The sequence below is a fragment of the Ambystoma mexicanum genome, chromosome 3q, assembly GCF_040938575.1.
Source record: "Ambystoma mexicanum isolate Mex_15411 chromosome 3q, UKY_AmexF1_1, whole genome shotgun sequence".
Taxonomy (NCBI): Eukaryota; Metazoa; Chordata; class Amphibia; order Caudata; family Ambystomatidae; genus Ambystoma; species Ambystoma mexicanum.
Window position 1 is genome coordinate 1,254,861,332 of NC_090926.1, and position 18,141 is coordinate 1,254,879,472.

Consider the following 18,141-nt stretch of genomic DNA (forward strand, 5'->3'; position numbering starts at 1 on the left):
TAGTTTTATCTGGTGAACTGTGCCCCCAGAAATGCCATCCATTGGAACTAAGCAGCATCATCTGCATGAGTTTGACGAGCAATCAAAGTCCAAAAAAAGAGTAATGAGAAGTGAGTTACGAGGTCTGAAAAGACAGAATATGGCCCCTGAAATGTATAAAAAGGAAGGAAACGGTATTAGGAGCAAATATAGACATTGGTCAAAAAATCACAGAATGGCAAGACTACAAAATGATGGAGAACAGATGCTAAAACTCTTGGTTGAGACGGACACTAGAGTGTTCTGGTCGGTCATGGGCCAACTAGATCGTCAATTAAATAGCTCCTTGTGTAATTTGGTTATAGAAAATAAATGGGTTGAACATCTTTCAAAAATCTTTAAGAAGCCTAGCAAGGAAGGGGAGATAAAGCGGTTGGACATCGAATGGGCCCGAGTTTTGGAGGAGGATGAAATCGTGGAGATAATTAGTGGTTCTTCATTGTCCATGGCTGCCGGCCCTAGTAGTTTGACGTGTCAGGTTCTTAAGAACGAACCAGAGTCCTGGGCAGGGTTTCTGAGTAACCTATTTGGAGAGATTCTGTCTATGAAACATTTTCCCCTGTCTTGGAAAACAGCTCTGATCATACCACTTTTTAAGGGGAGGTGACAGGACAGACCCCGCTAATTACCGTCCAATTGCCCTGTTAGATATTGAAAGCAAGATCTTTATGAGACTGGTAGTTAAGGATCCTATGCACTGGGCGGATAAGGTGGGGGCCCTCCCCCACTTCCAAACAGGGTTCAGACGGGGGCTTTCCACAGCATTAAATGGGTTAATCTTGAGCCTGGTGAGTGAGCCTACTGCCGGGAAGGGGGAACTGCCTTTGTATGAGGCTTGGATTGACCTTTCTAAGGCCTGCAATCAGATCAGTAGAGGCAAGCTGTGGGCAAAACTCAGACAAAAGGGAGTTCCAGAGTCTCTGTTGGCTATGCTGATAGATCTGCATAGGGACACAACAGTAAGGGTAAGATTGGATGATAAGAGACATTTGTCAAACGCAGTGAAAGTAGAGAGTGGAGCTAGGCAGGGATTTTGAGAGTGCCTTTATTCTTTAACCTCTTCCTGTCAGAAATGGGGCAAAAACTAGAACCGTCCGCATTGGCCAGCCCAATCCTTAATAGAAATAATATCTTTTGGCTAGCCTATGCGGACGACATTGTTCTGTTGGACAGAACTGCTATAGGTCTCCAAAGATTGCTAACCAAATTGGCTGATTATGCAGAGAAACGGGTTAGTGATCAACCCATTAAAATCAAAGATACTCGTGTTCAAACACCCGAGAAAGAAAATCAGCTTTGACAGCTGATCCCTGAATGGGCAGATAATACAGCGAGTAGATGAGCTAATATATCTTGGCTATAAGATCTACTCTAGCCTGAGAAACCAGGAGCCTGACATTCTCGCCAAGGCTTATGATCTGATTCCCCACATGAAAAAGATCAAAGCCAAGTATTGCAAATTTACCATTCTATGGTGAGAAGCTCCACGGCACGTAACGCTTTTTTTTTGATGGTGGAAAAGCATGTAGGGTACCTACCCCGCTACTTAGCAAAGTACCCCGACCCAAGAATAAGATCTAACTTTTTGCGGGTGAGATTGAATCTTCTCCCCACCGGTGAAGTTTTGGCTATAAGAAAACAGGAGGAGCATGCAATCAAATTATGTAAAATCTGCACTAACCCAACATCACAGTCACTCCGTCATATTCTAATGGAGTGCGAAGGTACTTGGGCTTTGAGGCTAGCCAAGCTAAGAAGATTTACCCACAGGGAGGAGGGTCTTGTATCAGAACATCTTTGGGAAAGAATGATTGCAGGCCAAGAAGAACAGCTAACTGCAACGGTGGTAGAAATACTGGAAAAAGTGAACTTGCTAAATTAGAACCGAAGGGAATCGTACACTGGCTTGGCAAGTTTGTGTGGGGTTGTCTGGCCGAATCATTACAGGGGAAAATAGAGCATGAGAGCATCCCGATATGAGGATGGCAAAAGGGATAGGTAAGTCGACACCCCCTAGTTTCAAAGACATAATTTTGTGCTGAGGAGATGGGGGTAACCCCCCCCCACAGCGACCTTAAGAAGTGGGGAGAATGGATTTTTTATTGAGGTTATCATGTGTAAGATGTTATTAATTGTTATTAATCCTTGTTTTTTCAATCCACTTTTGTGATTACATTTTTTTGTTTGATTGAGTACTGTAAAGGTTCTAATGAAATGCTTACTTTGAACCAAATACAATAAAAAAAAATTAAAAAGTAACTTCTTTTTCGCCTCCTCGCTTTCTGGGCTTTATATGGTGCTCCGAGAGGCTTTGTGTAGGACCAGCGGCAGCGCTGGACAAACATTCAAACAAAACAAAATAAAATACATCAATAGTGAAATGCCCATTCATGGTGCCAAATTTAAGTCCTCAACAGAATACTGACAAAAGGGCCACATCTGGAACTGTTCAAACTTTGAAAACACAAGACTGGCCCTGGTCCTTAGCAGACTTGTGCTATAGAAAGCCTATACAACTTAGCCCCAAAGAAAAACAGAGGAACCTGCTGCGGAAACGAGCATGAAATGGGGCAATCAAACATCTGATATGGCCCTGAAACGTGGGCTTACCCCAAGCCGGTCTTGCCAGACCTCGAATGGCACTTGGCGGTGCAGGGGCTTATTTTTAAAGCAGCAAAGTTAGTACTGATGAGAGCAACAACCAAAGGTGTGACAGGGTTTATTGAATAGTGCCCAACATGTTTTGCACCAAACTGCACTTTTTCAAGGTCACCAGCTTGTTCATGGGGATTTTGAATGAAAGTGTGCGTGGAAGTGACCCACTGTGAACTAGCACCCATGGGGAGTGCAGCAAACAATCAGGTTTCTTGGCTTGTGATCTCTCTCTGTCAGTGCGTGCCTGCATTCTGAAAAAGCTGTTGGCGGATGCTGGCTGCGCACCATTTTTGTCTTTTTAATGGAATTTGGGAAATGTACCCTTCATTCATTTTTCTCTTCTTTGACGCTCCCCAGGATGAATGTCACAACCTGCAGTGATACAGATACAACACCCACTTTGGGCGTTTCTTCACTCTGAGAAGTCTTGAACGTGATTTTAAAAAAGACTTTCCGCCCAAGAGCGCAGCCTGCCAACATACACGTTTTCGGAGTCATTCTTAGACCTGGAACTGCATCCCAGGTGACACTCTTCAGGGAGAACCCTTCAGGAAACCCACCACCCTATTGCCACCCTCCATGCTACGATTGCACTCCTGAGAAACCGGGCAAATAGCATTCCCTGCGGTGAGCCCGTCCTTCTCCGACGTGACTGTGGTGTGGACACCTACGTTCCAAGCTCAGGCTCTACCAAGCTCTTAACATTAGACATACCCTCCCAGATATTGCGACATAAAATTGAACATTTTGTGGCACAAAAAAACAAGTTTTACAGCACAAAATTTTACTTATTGCGGCACATTTTTGTAATGACTTGAGGGTGTAAGATTGGCATATTGCAGGAAAAGGCAGTGTGTAAGGCTACAAGAACTCCAGGTTGTCATAATGCGTACCTTTTGGATGAATTTGATAATAAAGAGTCCTAGAGGTCCCTGGCTTGACAAAACAGTATTTGTTTTGCTCTACATTTTTGGTTTAATGCACATGCCTATTTAATATTATTAACTGTACTGATCATTATCAGTAGTAATGGTGAATGTTCTTTAATCCTCCAAACACCCATACATGTCTCCCACCAACACTCCTCACACTCACCAATTCCTCATCACAACTTACACTCCCAAATCTATGCATTTAGTTATCACGCGCCAAAGCCCGCAGGCATCAGGGCACACCTCAACACAAAAGACCCTTCAAAAGATAGGACAAGGCACAAGAGTCTGGACAAAAATACTGTTTAGTCAAATAACCAAGTTATGCTTGTGAATCCAATCTTTACTGGCACCACTCAGGAGTGCGTTACAATAATCTACTCTAGGCATAATTATGGCTTTAGCCAAATATTCACAACTTTTATTGGCGACAAAGGTTTTAACTTGTCTCAGTACTCTCAAATGATACTGAGGTTTCTCAACAATGTCATCACATCAACATGCGCATCTGCACCGGGCGAGGGACCAAAAAAGACACCAAGGGTCTTCACCTTGTCCAGCACGGACATATGACTACCCTCAACATCAAAACTCAAGCACATCCAGTTGGCGGACATCTAGCTTCACAGACCCATAAATATTAGATAGCCTGTCTGAGTCGCTGGTGTAATCACGACTTAACTCCATCAGCAGTTGGTTATCACCCGCGTAGTTAGTGAACTGTACCCCCATTTTGAATAGTCGATCGCAGAGGGGTCTAGTGTACACATTAAAACGAGCCGGGGATAAGCACGTACCTTGCTGGATTCCGCAGTATATTTGGTCTGGGCTGGAAACAGTATTCCCTCAGCACACTCTAGGCCTTCTTTTATTTAGGAATGAGTTAAACCAATCCGCGGCACCTTTGAACAGCTTCCTGTAGTCAATAGAGTTTTCAGGAAGCGTTCATGGTCTAGGAGATCGAAAGCTGCTGATAGATCCAGGAGTTTCAGCAGCCCTGTCTTGCTTCTGTATCTAGCATTTGAGTTTGCAATTCAACATAGTCCGATCGAAAGCCTGATTGCCTTGGATGGAGGATACCGGACCCTGCGAGATGTTCCTGTAGCTGAACAGTAGCGATCTTATCAACAATCATTGGGAGATACAGAGTGTTTGTGACGGGTCTCACGTTCACAGCTTCTTCAGGGTTTAAGTCTGATATTTTTAACAACAGGCTTACCCCAACTTCTTTAATTGTGCCAGGGACGGTATTTTGGGTAATGGCCGACATTCACAAATCGTACAAGAAAAGGGGCAAAGATTTGTACATTCCCCAAAATAAATATGGACGGGTGAACATCGCCCAGATAAGTGGTGAGGTGCATACTCTCATCTCAAGTACTCTCTCCATATCAGCCAAGGGAACAGATTTAAACCGGACGTGTGGTTGTACATCACTTTCCCCAACCTCCGACGTCTCAGGCGGCATCTCCATATTTAAGTTGTTAGCAGTGTTTGCATAGGCCAGGTTGACCTTGTCAGGAAAGCCTGCTGGGCTCTGAGACAATCCTCATTAGAAGAGGCTGCACATTGGCGTTTTCAATCTTTTTTAAAAATGCCAAAGAGTTTCTTAGTGTTGTTATCATCACATTCGATTTGTTCATTAAAGAAACTCTTTTTCCGTTTCATAGATTTTCAGTTTGTAGATTGGCTCCGGCGATTTCCATGCTGCCTTCTTTACATCCGTCTTGTTTTTTGCCCGAACGTGCTCTGCCTGTCAAGGTTAGTTAATACAGGTGTAAACCAGCTATGGTGACTCAGCCCATCTCTAACCATTTTTTACTTTATAGGATAGGAGCAACTTGGTCTATCAAAGTGAACAAATGTCTTCTGTAGAGGGCCCCTAGAGGGCAGAGGGTATCCAAATCCATGGTAGAGTCCATAAGTAACTTTAGAGAGTGGCCCAGGTCCTCTGATTTTAACTTGTTCAGATTCCTACTGACAACTATTTTAGGGACATTGGGCCTCATTTCGAGTGTGCCGGTCCGGAAACAAGGGTGCCGGTAAGCTTACCGGCATCCTTGTATCTGGACCGGCACACTACTAGTCTGCCTGCAGGGGCCGTAGCGCCCGGCAGGTCTAACCCTGCCGAGTGCTTCGCCTCCGATAGTCAGAGTAATTACGGAAGCACCCGCACCGTTAGCAACAGTGCCGGTGCTTCCGTCTCCCCACTCCCATGTAGTCCACAGGAATGAGGAGTTACAAAACCTGCCACCTGACGTCCTGCACTGCCGGCACTTATAATGTCCCAGTGATACCGTGAAGTCAGGTGGCGGATTCTGTGTCTCCGAGTTGACGGCAAACCGCTGGTGGCACCGGCGGGTTACCGCCGACCTCGGAATTAGGCTCATTGGGCCTCATTACGAGGTTGGAGGTAGCTATGCCGTTTATACCGGCATGGCTAACCCCAAACTCGGGTCCGGCTCCGGGTCCCGCGAAAAGGGAATTACCGGGCCATTCCAACCTTCGAGGGCCCGAACACCTTCACCACCATATCTTGGTGGTGTACGTCACCCGGAGGAAACAATGGCCTCGATTTCCCAGGGACAATGACCACGGTGGCCTCTGGCAAAGAGCAAACCTTAAATTCTGTGACAACCACAAACCGTGCCCTTGGACGATCCTGGTGGACTCTGCTGATCACAACACGTGGCTACCAAAAGCAGCCCAAAGGCATGCGCTAACTGTAGCATCTGTCCATGTGCAGCAAATAACCAAGATGCTGTCTACAACAACCCCAACAAATCTCAGACCAACACTTCATCAATTACCTGACAGAATTTGTAATGCACAAACGGGTGTAGACTTGCACCACGATTTTCGTTGGCAGTACCACTCTCACAATTAAGGCCCGCTGATAGGAACATTCACCGGCATTCAAGAACCAAGATATGGTATGGTATTGTTTATTCATATAGCGCCTATATACAGGCAAGTGTTTCAAAGGTCTCAAGGAGAGTGGGAGCATGGGGAAAAAACAAACAGTCGCTCAGGGCCCTTGAAATTCTGAGACGATAATAGAGTAAGTGCGTAAAAAGTACAAATAACAGATTGGGAGACAGCAGTTTTAGACAGTGCAATTAAGGGGTGAAGACAAGGGAGAACAGACATACAATTTTCGGCGCAGTGCGTGCAGATCGAGCAAGTGCACGGAGGGTCACAGAAAGGGGGAGGATCAAGTGCACCCGGTCTGTTGAGACTGGGGTGAGTGCAGAGAGAGCCGCTCTCATGGGTTAATTTCTCAAGTGCATTGAGTGGGGTAGGGTGTAGGGCCCTGAAGAAAGTGCGAAGGAGGACTGGTGGGGGTGCCAGGGACCAGTGAGACTCTGAGGTACATCCAGCGGCCAGTAAGCATGCTGTACAGAGGAGGAGGGGGAGATCGAAAAAGCTGAGAACTAAGTTACCAGGGTAGAGGGAGAGTGAAGGAAGAGGAGAAGAGGAAAGTCTTGAGGGGTTTCCGGAATTTAAGAAGATCTGGCTCAAGACAGAGGGTGGCAGGGCCGTTATTCGAGAGGGAGGCACCTGCTGAGGATAAGGATCACCCTCCAAATCTCTGCTTGGAGAACCGGCTCACTCACAGCATATACGTTCAGTTTTGCCCAGGAGCACGATGGAGGCGCTGCACCTAAGATTCTTTGGTAAGAAGGCCTAGCCTCCAGAAGCGCAGGGCATAATGAACTGCGCCTATGCAGAGCAGGAAGCAGGTGGATCTCCTGCTTGCATGGTGTGGACCAAGGCCTGAACAAAGATAAGAAGTTGCAAGTTATACTGGACTAATGCAGGAAACTGCCCACCACATGTGTCTGCCTGAACTGATTCCCGGTACCCCATCTATTGCCGTGGGATCCTTTTGGGGCTGTCAATCACCTGACTACTTGGCTATGCTCCTGAGAAGCACAGCTGGCGCCCTTGCGTTTACTTTGAAACTTTAATCTGGCTTTAGCTGGTCTTTTCCTGCTTCTGTCATTAGTATGTGTGCTAGATGACTCCATCTTTACGCCATACAAACTTTGCACAATGATTATTATTCTCTTACCATATGGTCTGTATCTCGTTACCTCTCATACCGCTTCATGCGTGGACATGATCTTGGCCGCCAGCCTGAGCTATGAGGAAGTAGTCTTGGACTATGAATTGGCACTCAGGATGGCTCTGTGCTGCTAGAGCTCAGGAGTGTACCTTTCTTCTCCACCAGGGGTCTGCAACCTCTGTATCTCCAGACCTTATGCACTACGACCTCCATGATCTCTCACTATTGGTTATGCTGGCTAGGCCTGATGGGAGATGTAGTCCAAAACATCTGGAGTACCAGAAGGTGCGGACTCCTGTTCTACATTTAGTTTTCATCATTTTGTTTTTGTTTTCACAATTCTTCGTGACTTTTTGTTTGATGTGTCACTTTCGCGGGACTCTTTCAGTCTCTTTTCCTTGTCTATTACAAAGGATTATGGGCAGGATACTAGTTGGATTTCTTTTTGCGCTTCTGTTTTTTATGTTTGATTTTGCACAGGCTCTTGTTAACGCCCCCTGCTTTCAAAAAGCACTTGCTGCTAACCGCATAGGTGGCTATTCTATGAAATAGTTTAGACCACTCGCCGCGACATGTGGCTTTCCAGTTTTCTTCACTTTGATATCGCTCTGCATAAACTTGAAAGATGGCCCCTGGGACATGGGTATCCATTATGCGTCCCTCCAGATGTTTTGGCTTTCAGCTCCCACCAGCCCTAGCCATGATAGGCAAAAGCGAGTCAGGAGGATAGGTCAAAGGCAACACGCCTGTCTTGGTAGGAAGAAAATGATGAGCAGCATGAGTTCGATACCTGTTTAGCACAATGACAATATAAAAAGAAGGGGATTATGGGGGTTATAGTCCAAAACACCTGGAGGGCCACATAACACGTAATCACGCTCTGGAGGCTGTCCTCACAATGCAAGCCAACCAGAGGCCTGAGATCCGATGTATAATAGAATCATGAGACGTGATTGGATCCTGGGTTTCATCAAGACAAAGGCGCACTTGTTAGACTGCACTGTAAATTGGATTCAGGTGCAAAGTGAAGGGATTAAGGGTTCTCCTGTGACATGAGCACAGGAATTCCAAATCCTGAGGCAGGGCCAACCCAGCCCTTCATCCTTCCATCCAGTATGAATCGAGCACCATTAAATCGGGTAACAATAACAGCTGTTATGAAAGCACTTAGAAGTGGGAGGAATCTGGCATGAAGCGCTATGCAAGAACACAATTTATTTTATGATTACATAATTGATGTATCTGTACATGTGCAGCGCCTGAGTGCACCCTAAAAGTCGCTAACAGTACATTCATATTTTAAACTCACCTGGGGAAGTTCCTGATGTTGCCCCCCACACAACACCTAGAAAGAGAGGGGACACCGAAATATTAACACAAGTATAATATCAGGAAATATTCTGTACTCATATCGGGTATATATCGCAGCATATCCGTGGCCCCCGACACAGGTGGCTCTCAACAAAGAGAGGGGTGGAGTCATTAAATTGGAAGTTTGGCTTCCAACCCTTAGGGGCGGGGCTAAAGACGACAATTTTAAACACTTCCGTTTTATAACAATCCCAATTTAGTCAATGATTTCATAGAATGGACACAACAGCAGTCTCTAAATCTCTTCATTTACAGCATTTCCTTCTGGTTGTTAGAACACTCTGTATCCTTTAGTACTCTCAATACTCTAGGAAGCTGTCAAGAGTGGAGGTTTCATTACCAATATATGCCAGCACTGCCACTGTAAAACATTGTCATGCTACTTGTACCCAAAGACTGTCACAAGTATTGCCACAACAACATACGCCATTGTAAGTCATTTCTATGCGGCTTGAGCCCAGAGACCATCATAATGCTTGCCTGAGCAATGTATGCCACGTGTTAGTCACAGACATGGATAGCGTGAGAGTGGTGGAGTTATTGCACATGTTACATTTGCTACAGCTGGAGAACTACCAGTGCTTCGTTAGCATGAAGCTCTCGCTTACCATTTGGAAAGCCCAATCCCTTACCTGCATTCCTATGAACATTCTTTTCATATGTTTGAGGTTCCTTATGAAGAGATATATACATTAAAAGAGGTGTCTAGCGGTCAAGTGGCCCAGTATCATGCCTGTTCACTTTCAAACAGTCCTAGCTTGATACATTGCATGCTGGGTCTTGTATTATTAAAAGCATTGTCACTTAAACACAGAGGCTCTGGGAGATGTCTCAGTGTTATGATAGTTAACAAACCCTGGCTACCAGTGATTCCTCTGCGGTTTTCCCCACATACGGGCAGAGCTTGTGTGTGAGATGTACCATCCTTTTGTGGAAACACCATAACGACAAAGAAAATTTATAGATTGGTAACTTCAGTAGTAGGGTTGTATTTGAAAAAGTGGACACTCTTTTTACTCACCAAATCATTTGGTGAATTAAATTGTAGTAGAAATAAAAGAAAGGAGAATGAAATAATATGAAAGAGGAAATGGAGAAAGTGTGCCTTCCAAGGGTATACTGCTACTCTTCATTTTAATTCAGGGACTTGTTTTTCAGGGGTGGAGCACGTTATCATTTGCATATTGGCTATTCCTATACCACATTATTAGAAAACCAGCCTCTACACTTTTCCCTCTAAGTTCATTCTCCGAGTCGTAACCTGGTGAAGTGTGTTGCTGTTCTGCGGTGGGGGTAGTTGCGGCAGCTTTTGGTGGAACGAGGTTAATAAGAGGGCACGAGAGCGTTAGAGCCCTTATTATTGTGGTAACACGTCACGCAGTGGATGGGAAACTGAGTAACAACAAATAACGGAACCAACTCAGGAAGATGGCAAGTTCAACTCTTTTATTATCACTTGTCTAAAACAGGGAGTTACAAGGGACATCAACGGAGGCCGCACGAGCTCTCGGCACATCATATCAAAAATGATGTTAATATAGTACACATTCATCATACATGACATCATACTATGTAGAAAATAAGAAAATGCTACAGGGATTGCGATATGCTCAAAGGGAACATCTACGTGTACTTTTTATAGGAAGTCAGATTGTGATTGGGTCTCTACAGTCAGGTGGACAACTCATGCCCACCCCTAGTGCAAGTCATCTTCAACACATATTAGATACAGGGTACATCATTGGCTCTCAAGGTATAAGACCCTTTGTTATATGGCCCTCTACAATTGGTTGCATGCTTATACCCTTCTTGAACATTCGGCTCACTAGCAGCACGTAAGCGAAACCCCAGGTGCCAGGAGGTGGACATGACGTTACCTCCCCTCCCAATTAGCCCATCATCTCTCATCACCCATGCCTTCTGCCATGAAGATTGTCTTTGAACTTGGTCTTGCAAAGTATCCTTAGCTCTGAGAATATAAGGGAGTGTGAGCACGCGCCTGGAAACTCAATTTCTATCCTTGGCTCACGTGACAGGAAACCACAATTTGGCCCATTTTACAGCATTTAATTGTCTTAGACAAATAAAACTTGCCACTCATGGTGTTCTTTCTTCGCACGTTAATAAGATATGATTCACGTTCTCATGTTCTTCATCTCCAAGAATAGATAACCAGTTCTTGGCTGCTCCAGCCCTGACATTAGGCCAGACAGCCCTGACAGAGTCTTCCACGGTTAGGCTAATTATTTGCTGCGACACAGCCTTCAGCCCTTCTCCGTGGGTTTAAGCTTGCTATATATGTGACACCGATGTCCAGCTTCTATATACTGGCGGCTTCGCCTGCAGTCTAATTACTACGTACAGCCAGCTTCTATGATCACTTAGTCTACTTGCATTACTGCCTCTGTACAGTTTTTGAACAGCTTTCATTTTCTGTAGTGCTCTTCACACGTGCAATCTTCATTTCGCATATGAAAGGTTACTCGATTCTTTACTTCGTAATTAGATTCTATAGGGTTCACACACTCTTTTCTTCATCCAGTCTTCTTAGTGCGCCACTCTCATTCTTATGACGTCACCAGCTTCTCTTTCTCTCATTTCATATTCCTCAGGGACTTCCTCCATGAGATTGTCATCTCTTCGGGTATACATCGATAGGGTCTTCTTAATGGATAACTTTTCTGAAAGACTCTCGCGGACTAGTCATAACCTCCGATGTCAAGCAAGGCACAATTTCTGGCTTCCAGCATATAGGCATGAAGGGGGCTGGACTTCCTATAAGGGAACTTGGCTGCTCCTCTACACTCCCCCCTCTGGTTGATTCATCGACCACACCTTCATTAATCTCCACATTTTGGTATCTTCTCTTGAAGAAGTGCTTCTTTGGGGTCCAGATCTTTACTACTCCCTTCAGGGATCCTGCTGATTTTACATGTTCATCTTCACTTCAGGTCATGTAGCTGCACTGTCCATTTGGATGACAGTAAACCCATCATCCTACGTACTTGTGATTTTTTTGGATGCAGGAACTTCGTTCCCTCAGGTGCTACGATACTAGCCTCTATATGTTTTCTGATATCTTCATCTGTTAACTCCTTGGGACCCAACCATGACTCGACATCGATCAAGATCTTCATTCCTACTGCCTTCTTTGCTGTCTTCTTGCACTGTGTAATTATTACCCTGATCACACAGAACCCAAACGTCACCATCACTAACGCTGCTCCAAGAACCTTGAAGATATTCGCCATCCACTGTAGAACCCGTGAGAATATAGACACAAACCAACTATCATCTGCAATGTCCCCTGTCTCGTCTTCCATCTGGTTATGCAGGTTTGTCAGCAACGTTATGCCTCTGTCAAGGTCCCATTCCTGTCATCATGAGAAGGTATGAATGTGCAACATGATGGCCCGATTTTGGCGCAAGCTCCTCCTTCCATTGCAGTGATCATGTCAAGGACATATCTATTCTGTAGGGTCATCAGTCGTATGGCCCTCAATTCTTCCTTGATAGCATTGAATCCCTTTATGGTAGTGTTGCTGGTCTGCAGAAGCCCCCATCTGGTAATCTGTAACCATTTAGCATTGGCCATCATCTGGATTCCAGGCAAGAAGATAGTCGTGAATATTGCCGAAGTCTGGCTGAATAACCTGTACTCATATGGAATAGCGTCACAGGCTTCTATTGATTTTGCTGAGAAATAATTCTCCCTCTTTGTTCGATTGAGAAATTTGAGTGATCTTCTTTGTCTTCTTAAGTGAGCTTCTGCTTTCAGAACTTCACCAATGTTCAGGTAATTCTGTGGAATCACCAACGCTGGAACACGGATAAGCACCAAGGAACCCATCCCTCCCCAATCCCTGTGCAGATTCATGTAGGCTCTGGACCCAAAAGCACAATATTGATCCATCAGGACAGCTGTTTCTTCCTTGATGCCTGGTACATCAACAACTCGGCCACACTGGTGATTCTCTCCAACTTTCTACGTACCATTATTTCTGAAAGACGCATTCTTCAGGGGCAGTATCTGCAATGGTCCTCCCTTATTGCTGAATCATGTCAACAATCTTGCAATCTTCAGCCATTGATCTTTGCATTCTTTTTCTGCATTTGCCACAACTACTTCCCACTGTCCGGTTAGTGCTGCTGCTTTGCACACAACCAGTCCATTAGCTCATACTTTGCGAGTAAACACTGTTCCTTTGATTTGTAGTTGACCTCTTTCCCAGCATTCTCGTATTTCCTTCCCATTCTTATCTTTGCATTGCAGAATCTTGTTTTCTTCAATCTTGATTCCTGCCCCATTTATTCCAGGCTGTTCATATTTTAGTATTTGATGCTTTGTTTCTGGCTTCCCTCGTCTTTAAATCTTGCACATAATGGGCTTCTCTTTTGCACATAATTGTCTACTTTTTTAGATGCCGCTTTATTCATCCACACTATGGCTGCTGTTCTGCCTTGAAACTGTCCTCTTGTCAGGCAAAGTGCAAGATGTGTCAAGCAATGTGCTTTTCTCACTGGTACTTCAGTGGCTATGAATATTTTAGAGGTTCCCAAAGCATAAGGTATTAGGGAACACACAAAGCAGCTCTCCTTAGATGTCTCTTTCCCACCTTTTTCAGGTGCTGATACCACATGTTATTACCCAGGTGTGCTGTATTGTCTAGATATGTGTTTATCGCTTCATTGTCTTCCTCTGCACTTCTCTTATATCTCATCACCAGAAGGTCAGTGCTTGTATAGAGATCGTGAAGTAAATCGAAAAGAGTTCTCTGCTTGGGAAGAACCACAGGAGCTTCTACCCCAGTGGAAGTGAGCAAATCAAAAGTAATTCCCATAGTGGGGACAACTAAAGGACATCTGCTTTATTTGAACCAATGTGATAGAGAGTGTTAAACTGAAGAAACGGAAAGACAGAAAGTGTGATTGTACAGGTGTATACTTTGCACAATACCATGGACATCCACCTCTCTCTCCATCCTGGGATTGGCCGGGCTTGTTCATTCCTTAAAATTGTACTGGCTTCAACATTCCCCATTCTCACTACGATCAATTAAGGAAAAAACTATTTTACTCATGCAACTGCAATATCTCCTCCTGATTACAGGGCCATTTTTAGGATCCTGTAAAAAAGTGTGAACATCAATGTCTCTTCTGACAAGAGAAGGATAAGCTTGAAGGATGAATACAAAAACAGCAAATACAAGTCTGTGCACATCCCCGTCGGGTAGAACTATAGAGCTAACCAAATAGATACTCAGTAAGAAATGAATCTGGATATTGCTCTTGTTTCCAATCGTCGAACTCGCAATCAAGTTCAGGCATATTTGTGATACGTCAATACTTTTCTAAATTCCATTTTTCAAAAGATTCCTAAGGCTCTCTTTAAGGGTTTGTACTCCCGCTGTAATATCTATAAGGAGTGTCTGCTCGAGCCCTAGTCTACATGCAAAATCTTCCTTTATTCACTAGTCGCTTTATAGTCCTTCTTCTTCGTCATTGATCGAGTCTGAACACGCTGAAATTCTTCTTCTTGTCTTGCTTCTAGATTGGAAACAGTGGGAGGGGCGCTCTCGCCGTGGTATGGTTTTATATCACTTAAATGAAGCCAAGCAGGTGATATTTTCAATGCAAAAGGGGCCATGGAAATGTGGCTCGTGCCACTTTTGCGTGCAATTTATTATTAACATGTGTCACCAACAAATAGTTTAGGTAGGGCGTGGCCAGCTACCGAACGATGCGGACCTGAGCCTTCGAGCTCCCGGCCCCGCTACATACATCCTGCTTAAATCGCCTGCCATCCGTGTCGAACGACAATTATTAATCACACCATCGGCGAGGGGAACCGCTGCTGCGAACTTTCGTGAGGAAATCGAAGTGAAAAGTGCGACGGTGAGGCGTCCGGAGGACAGAGATCTCCCCGACGTGTCCCGTGGGAGCGATTCCAAGATGGTGCCGGGCTACGTGCCGATGTAAATCTGCCTACGCAGCAAAGATACGATATTGTGAACAGACGCCGGCTAAAGGAGACGAGAGGTGTGGAGAGCGGACCTGGGGCGTCCCCCGACGCGGTGGGTTGCGGGTGGACAGTAACAGACGGTGAGGCACGGAGCGGGGCTATGTGGGGGTTGCCCGCGAGAGGAAGGCCGCCTTGTCTCCACCCCGACGCCCATCCCGCTGAGGGGGGTGGCAAGCCTCCCGCTCGTCCGCCAGGCGGTCCGGGAGAGAGAAAGTGCAACGTCTGGAGGAGACGCACACGGGGACGGGCCCGGTCGAAGGGGCAGTGATCACGGCTGCGCTACCCCATGAGTGTAAGTGAGAAGCCTGCAAAAGAAGAGCCTGAGGCGCCTCAGACAAAGACTTGTTCCCGTGCCAAGCCCTAACTGGCCCCCAGCACACAGCCGCCCGAATCGAAAGGTGTTCATAGGACATTGGACTCACTGGCAGCACATGTTACGCAGAAACTCCTGTGTAAAGACCTCTGACATGGGGAAAGAAAAATCCAGGAAAACCAGTACTCAAAGCAAAATTGATGAATTCACCACTGCCGCGGCGAATGCACCGGTAGAGCGAGACTGCAGTGAAACAATGGAGGAGGAAACAGGAGCAATCTCTCTGAAGGACCTTATGGCGGCGATCGCCGATTCCCGTGCCTCCATGGAACAGAAAATCAATGGTTACGCAATGATCTCCAAAAATTGACGTCCCGCACCGGTGAGGCCGAGCAGCATATATCTGGGACGGAGGATGGACTAAGGAGCCTGGAGCTGCAACTCCACAGAACCACGGCCAGCCTGAAGGTACTGGAAGCGAGAGTAGACGAAGGAGAGGGCAGGTCGAGAGGGAACAATGTACGCATCCTAGGCTTGCCTGAGAAGGCCGAAGGTGACTACATGGAACTGTTCCTGAAACAATGGCTCATCGACCTGTTCGACAAAAAGAACTTCTCCAAATTCTTCTCGATAGTACGAGCTCACGAGTGCCCACGGGGCGTCCCCCGCCACGCACGGTGGTGGCACGGTTCCTGAATTACAGAGATCGGGACGCATTGTTGCAAATGGCACGCACGAGGGGCTCGATCACCCATAATGGCTCCAGAATTGCCATATTTCCGGACTATACAAGAGAAGTGCAAAAGGCAAGGCAATCATTTGAGCAAATCAAAAGACAGCTGCGCTCTCTGAATGTCAAATATGGCCTAATCTTTCCGGCCCAACTGAAACCTGAAATATTTCCATAAAGGGACGACGGTCCACTTCACTGACCCTAAAGAGGCATGGAGGTGGGCAGAACTACACATAGATGGCGACTGGAGACCGAATCGAAGAAGCAGACCCGCACTTCCTGGAAATCCTCCGGCCAGAGACCCCCCCCGGACCAACCACCGAACCGTGATGACATTATGCCACCACTTGTGGGGGAGGGCTGAGGCGGGAGACAAGGCACGACCGATCACCCAAAATGGCGGGACCCATGACGGAGGATCGGCATCCGATGGAAACAATGCAACAAGGTATTTGACACGGATGAGGAAATATATAGCGGCCGTTTCGGACACACGCACCCCCTAGTTACGTGGGAACAGTTGTAGAAGTTGTAAGGGTTGTTAACTGTTGTCCGAGCAAACCATTGGCGAGCTCGGACTGATGTTCGGGCGACAGATACTTCATGTTGGGGCAGGGTGTATGGGGAGGGGGTAGGGTAGTTTGAAATTGCATCAGAAGTTATTTGGTTAGTTCCTTGTTTTAAAATGGCCTGTGGCTCCACTCGGGCACAGAAGTTACAGCACACTATAGGTCGGGATCTGGCTCCCACCGGAGAGATAAAGTTCACTACCACACGTCACACACAGCACAACCCGCCACGGCCAATGCCTATCTGATATGATGGAATCCAACAACAGGAATGTGACTGGGCTGGGCAGTAGCATTAAGAGGCACCTTGTTTTACAACAACTAAATCGACATGCGCCAGACGCAGCCTTCCTAACAGAAACCCACCTAGCGGGCACGAACTGCAACCTTTTCAAGCGATCAAATTACCGCATAGCATTGCACTCAGGCTTTTCCGTGGGGGCCCGGGGAGTCCTGATCCTAATACACAGGCGATTGCCCTTCAAACTGTTAACCATTGCACAGGACACGGGAGGCAGATATGTACATATAACCGGGACTCTCTGGGGACGCTCCATATCCATGTTAGCCATTTATGCCCCACCGACCTTATTTACCTCCCTAATTGACGACTTAACACCCGTAATCACTGAAGATCCCTTGAGCTTGGTGATAGTGGGGGGAGACTTCAATGAGGTAATGAACCTGGAGCTTGATCGCACACATATCCGCGCGAGAAACCCCTCCACGCGCACTAAATTAGCCACATTTACGGATGCCATGGGACTGAAAGATGTGTGGAGGCACCTACACCCTGACACGAGGGAATACTCGTTCCTATCTGGGGCACATGCCTCATTATCAAGGCTTGACTACTTTTTTCTGCGAACATCTGAAATACACCTAGTAAGTGCAGCGCAATTCCTACCCAGGGGCATATCAGGCCACTCCCCACTCATGATAGAAATCAATACCGATAGACCGACCCCCCCCACCTACCTGGCGGCTGAACAGTTACTACCTGGGTTTCCCAGAACTGTTGGAGCATGTACAAAAAACTACAGAATTGTACTTTGAAGTGAACGAACACTCTGTAGGCAGCCCAACAACTGTATGGGAAGCATATAAACCGGTATTAAGGGGGGAACTTATCTCCCGGATTGTGGCCCATAAGAAAAAACAAGCTAAATCAATCCAGGAAGCGGAATTGCGAGTGCAGAGGGCAGAGGCAACCCATATATCCCAAGGCCAACCGGAATCTCTCTGGGCATTGCAAATAGCACAAAAACAACTAGAGAACATCGCCCTCGACAACGCCAAACAGGCACACACAGCAATGCGGGCTAGAGTGTACGAAACTGGGGATAAAGCGGGCAAAATGCTGGCATGGCTGGAGAAGCGAGATGAAGGGCTCTGACATGTCAGGGCGATTAGGACACAGGGGGACACATTCTTAACA

The 18,141-nt window shown here is 46.2% G+C and overlaps 1 protein-coding gene across 8 annotated transcripts in view; it reads right to left on the reverse strand.

The window, feature by feature from the left end:
* The window catches only part of C3QH19orf38 (chromosome 3q C19orf38 homolog), a 415,371-nt gene that overhangs the window by 357,105 nt on the left and 40,125 nt on the right, over positions 1 to 18,141 (reverse strand). For all 8 annotated transcript variants that reach the window (XM_069604266.1, XM_069604260.1, XM_069604264.1 and 5 more), the window contains exon 2: positions 9,005 to 9,040. In XM_069604266.1, the coding sequence (XP_069460367.1) occupies positions 9,005 to 9,040 (36 nt within the window). The remainder of the gene's footprint in view (positions 1 to 9,004; positions 9,041 to 18,141) is intronic.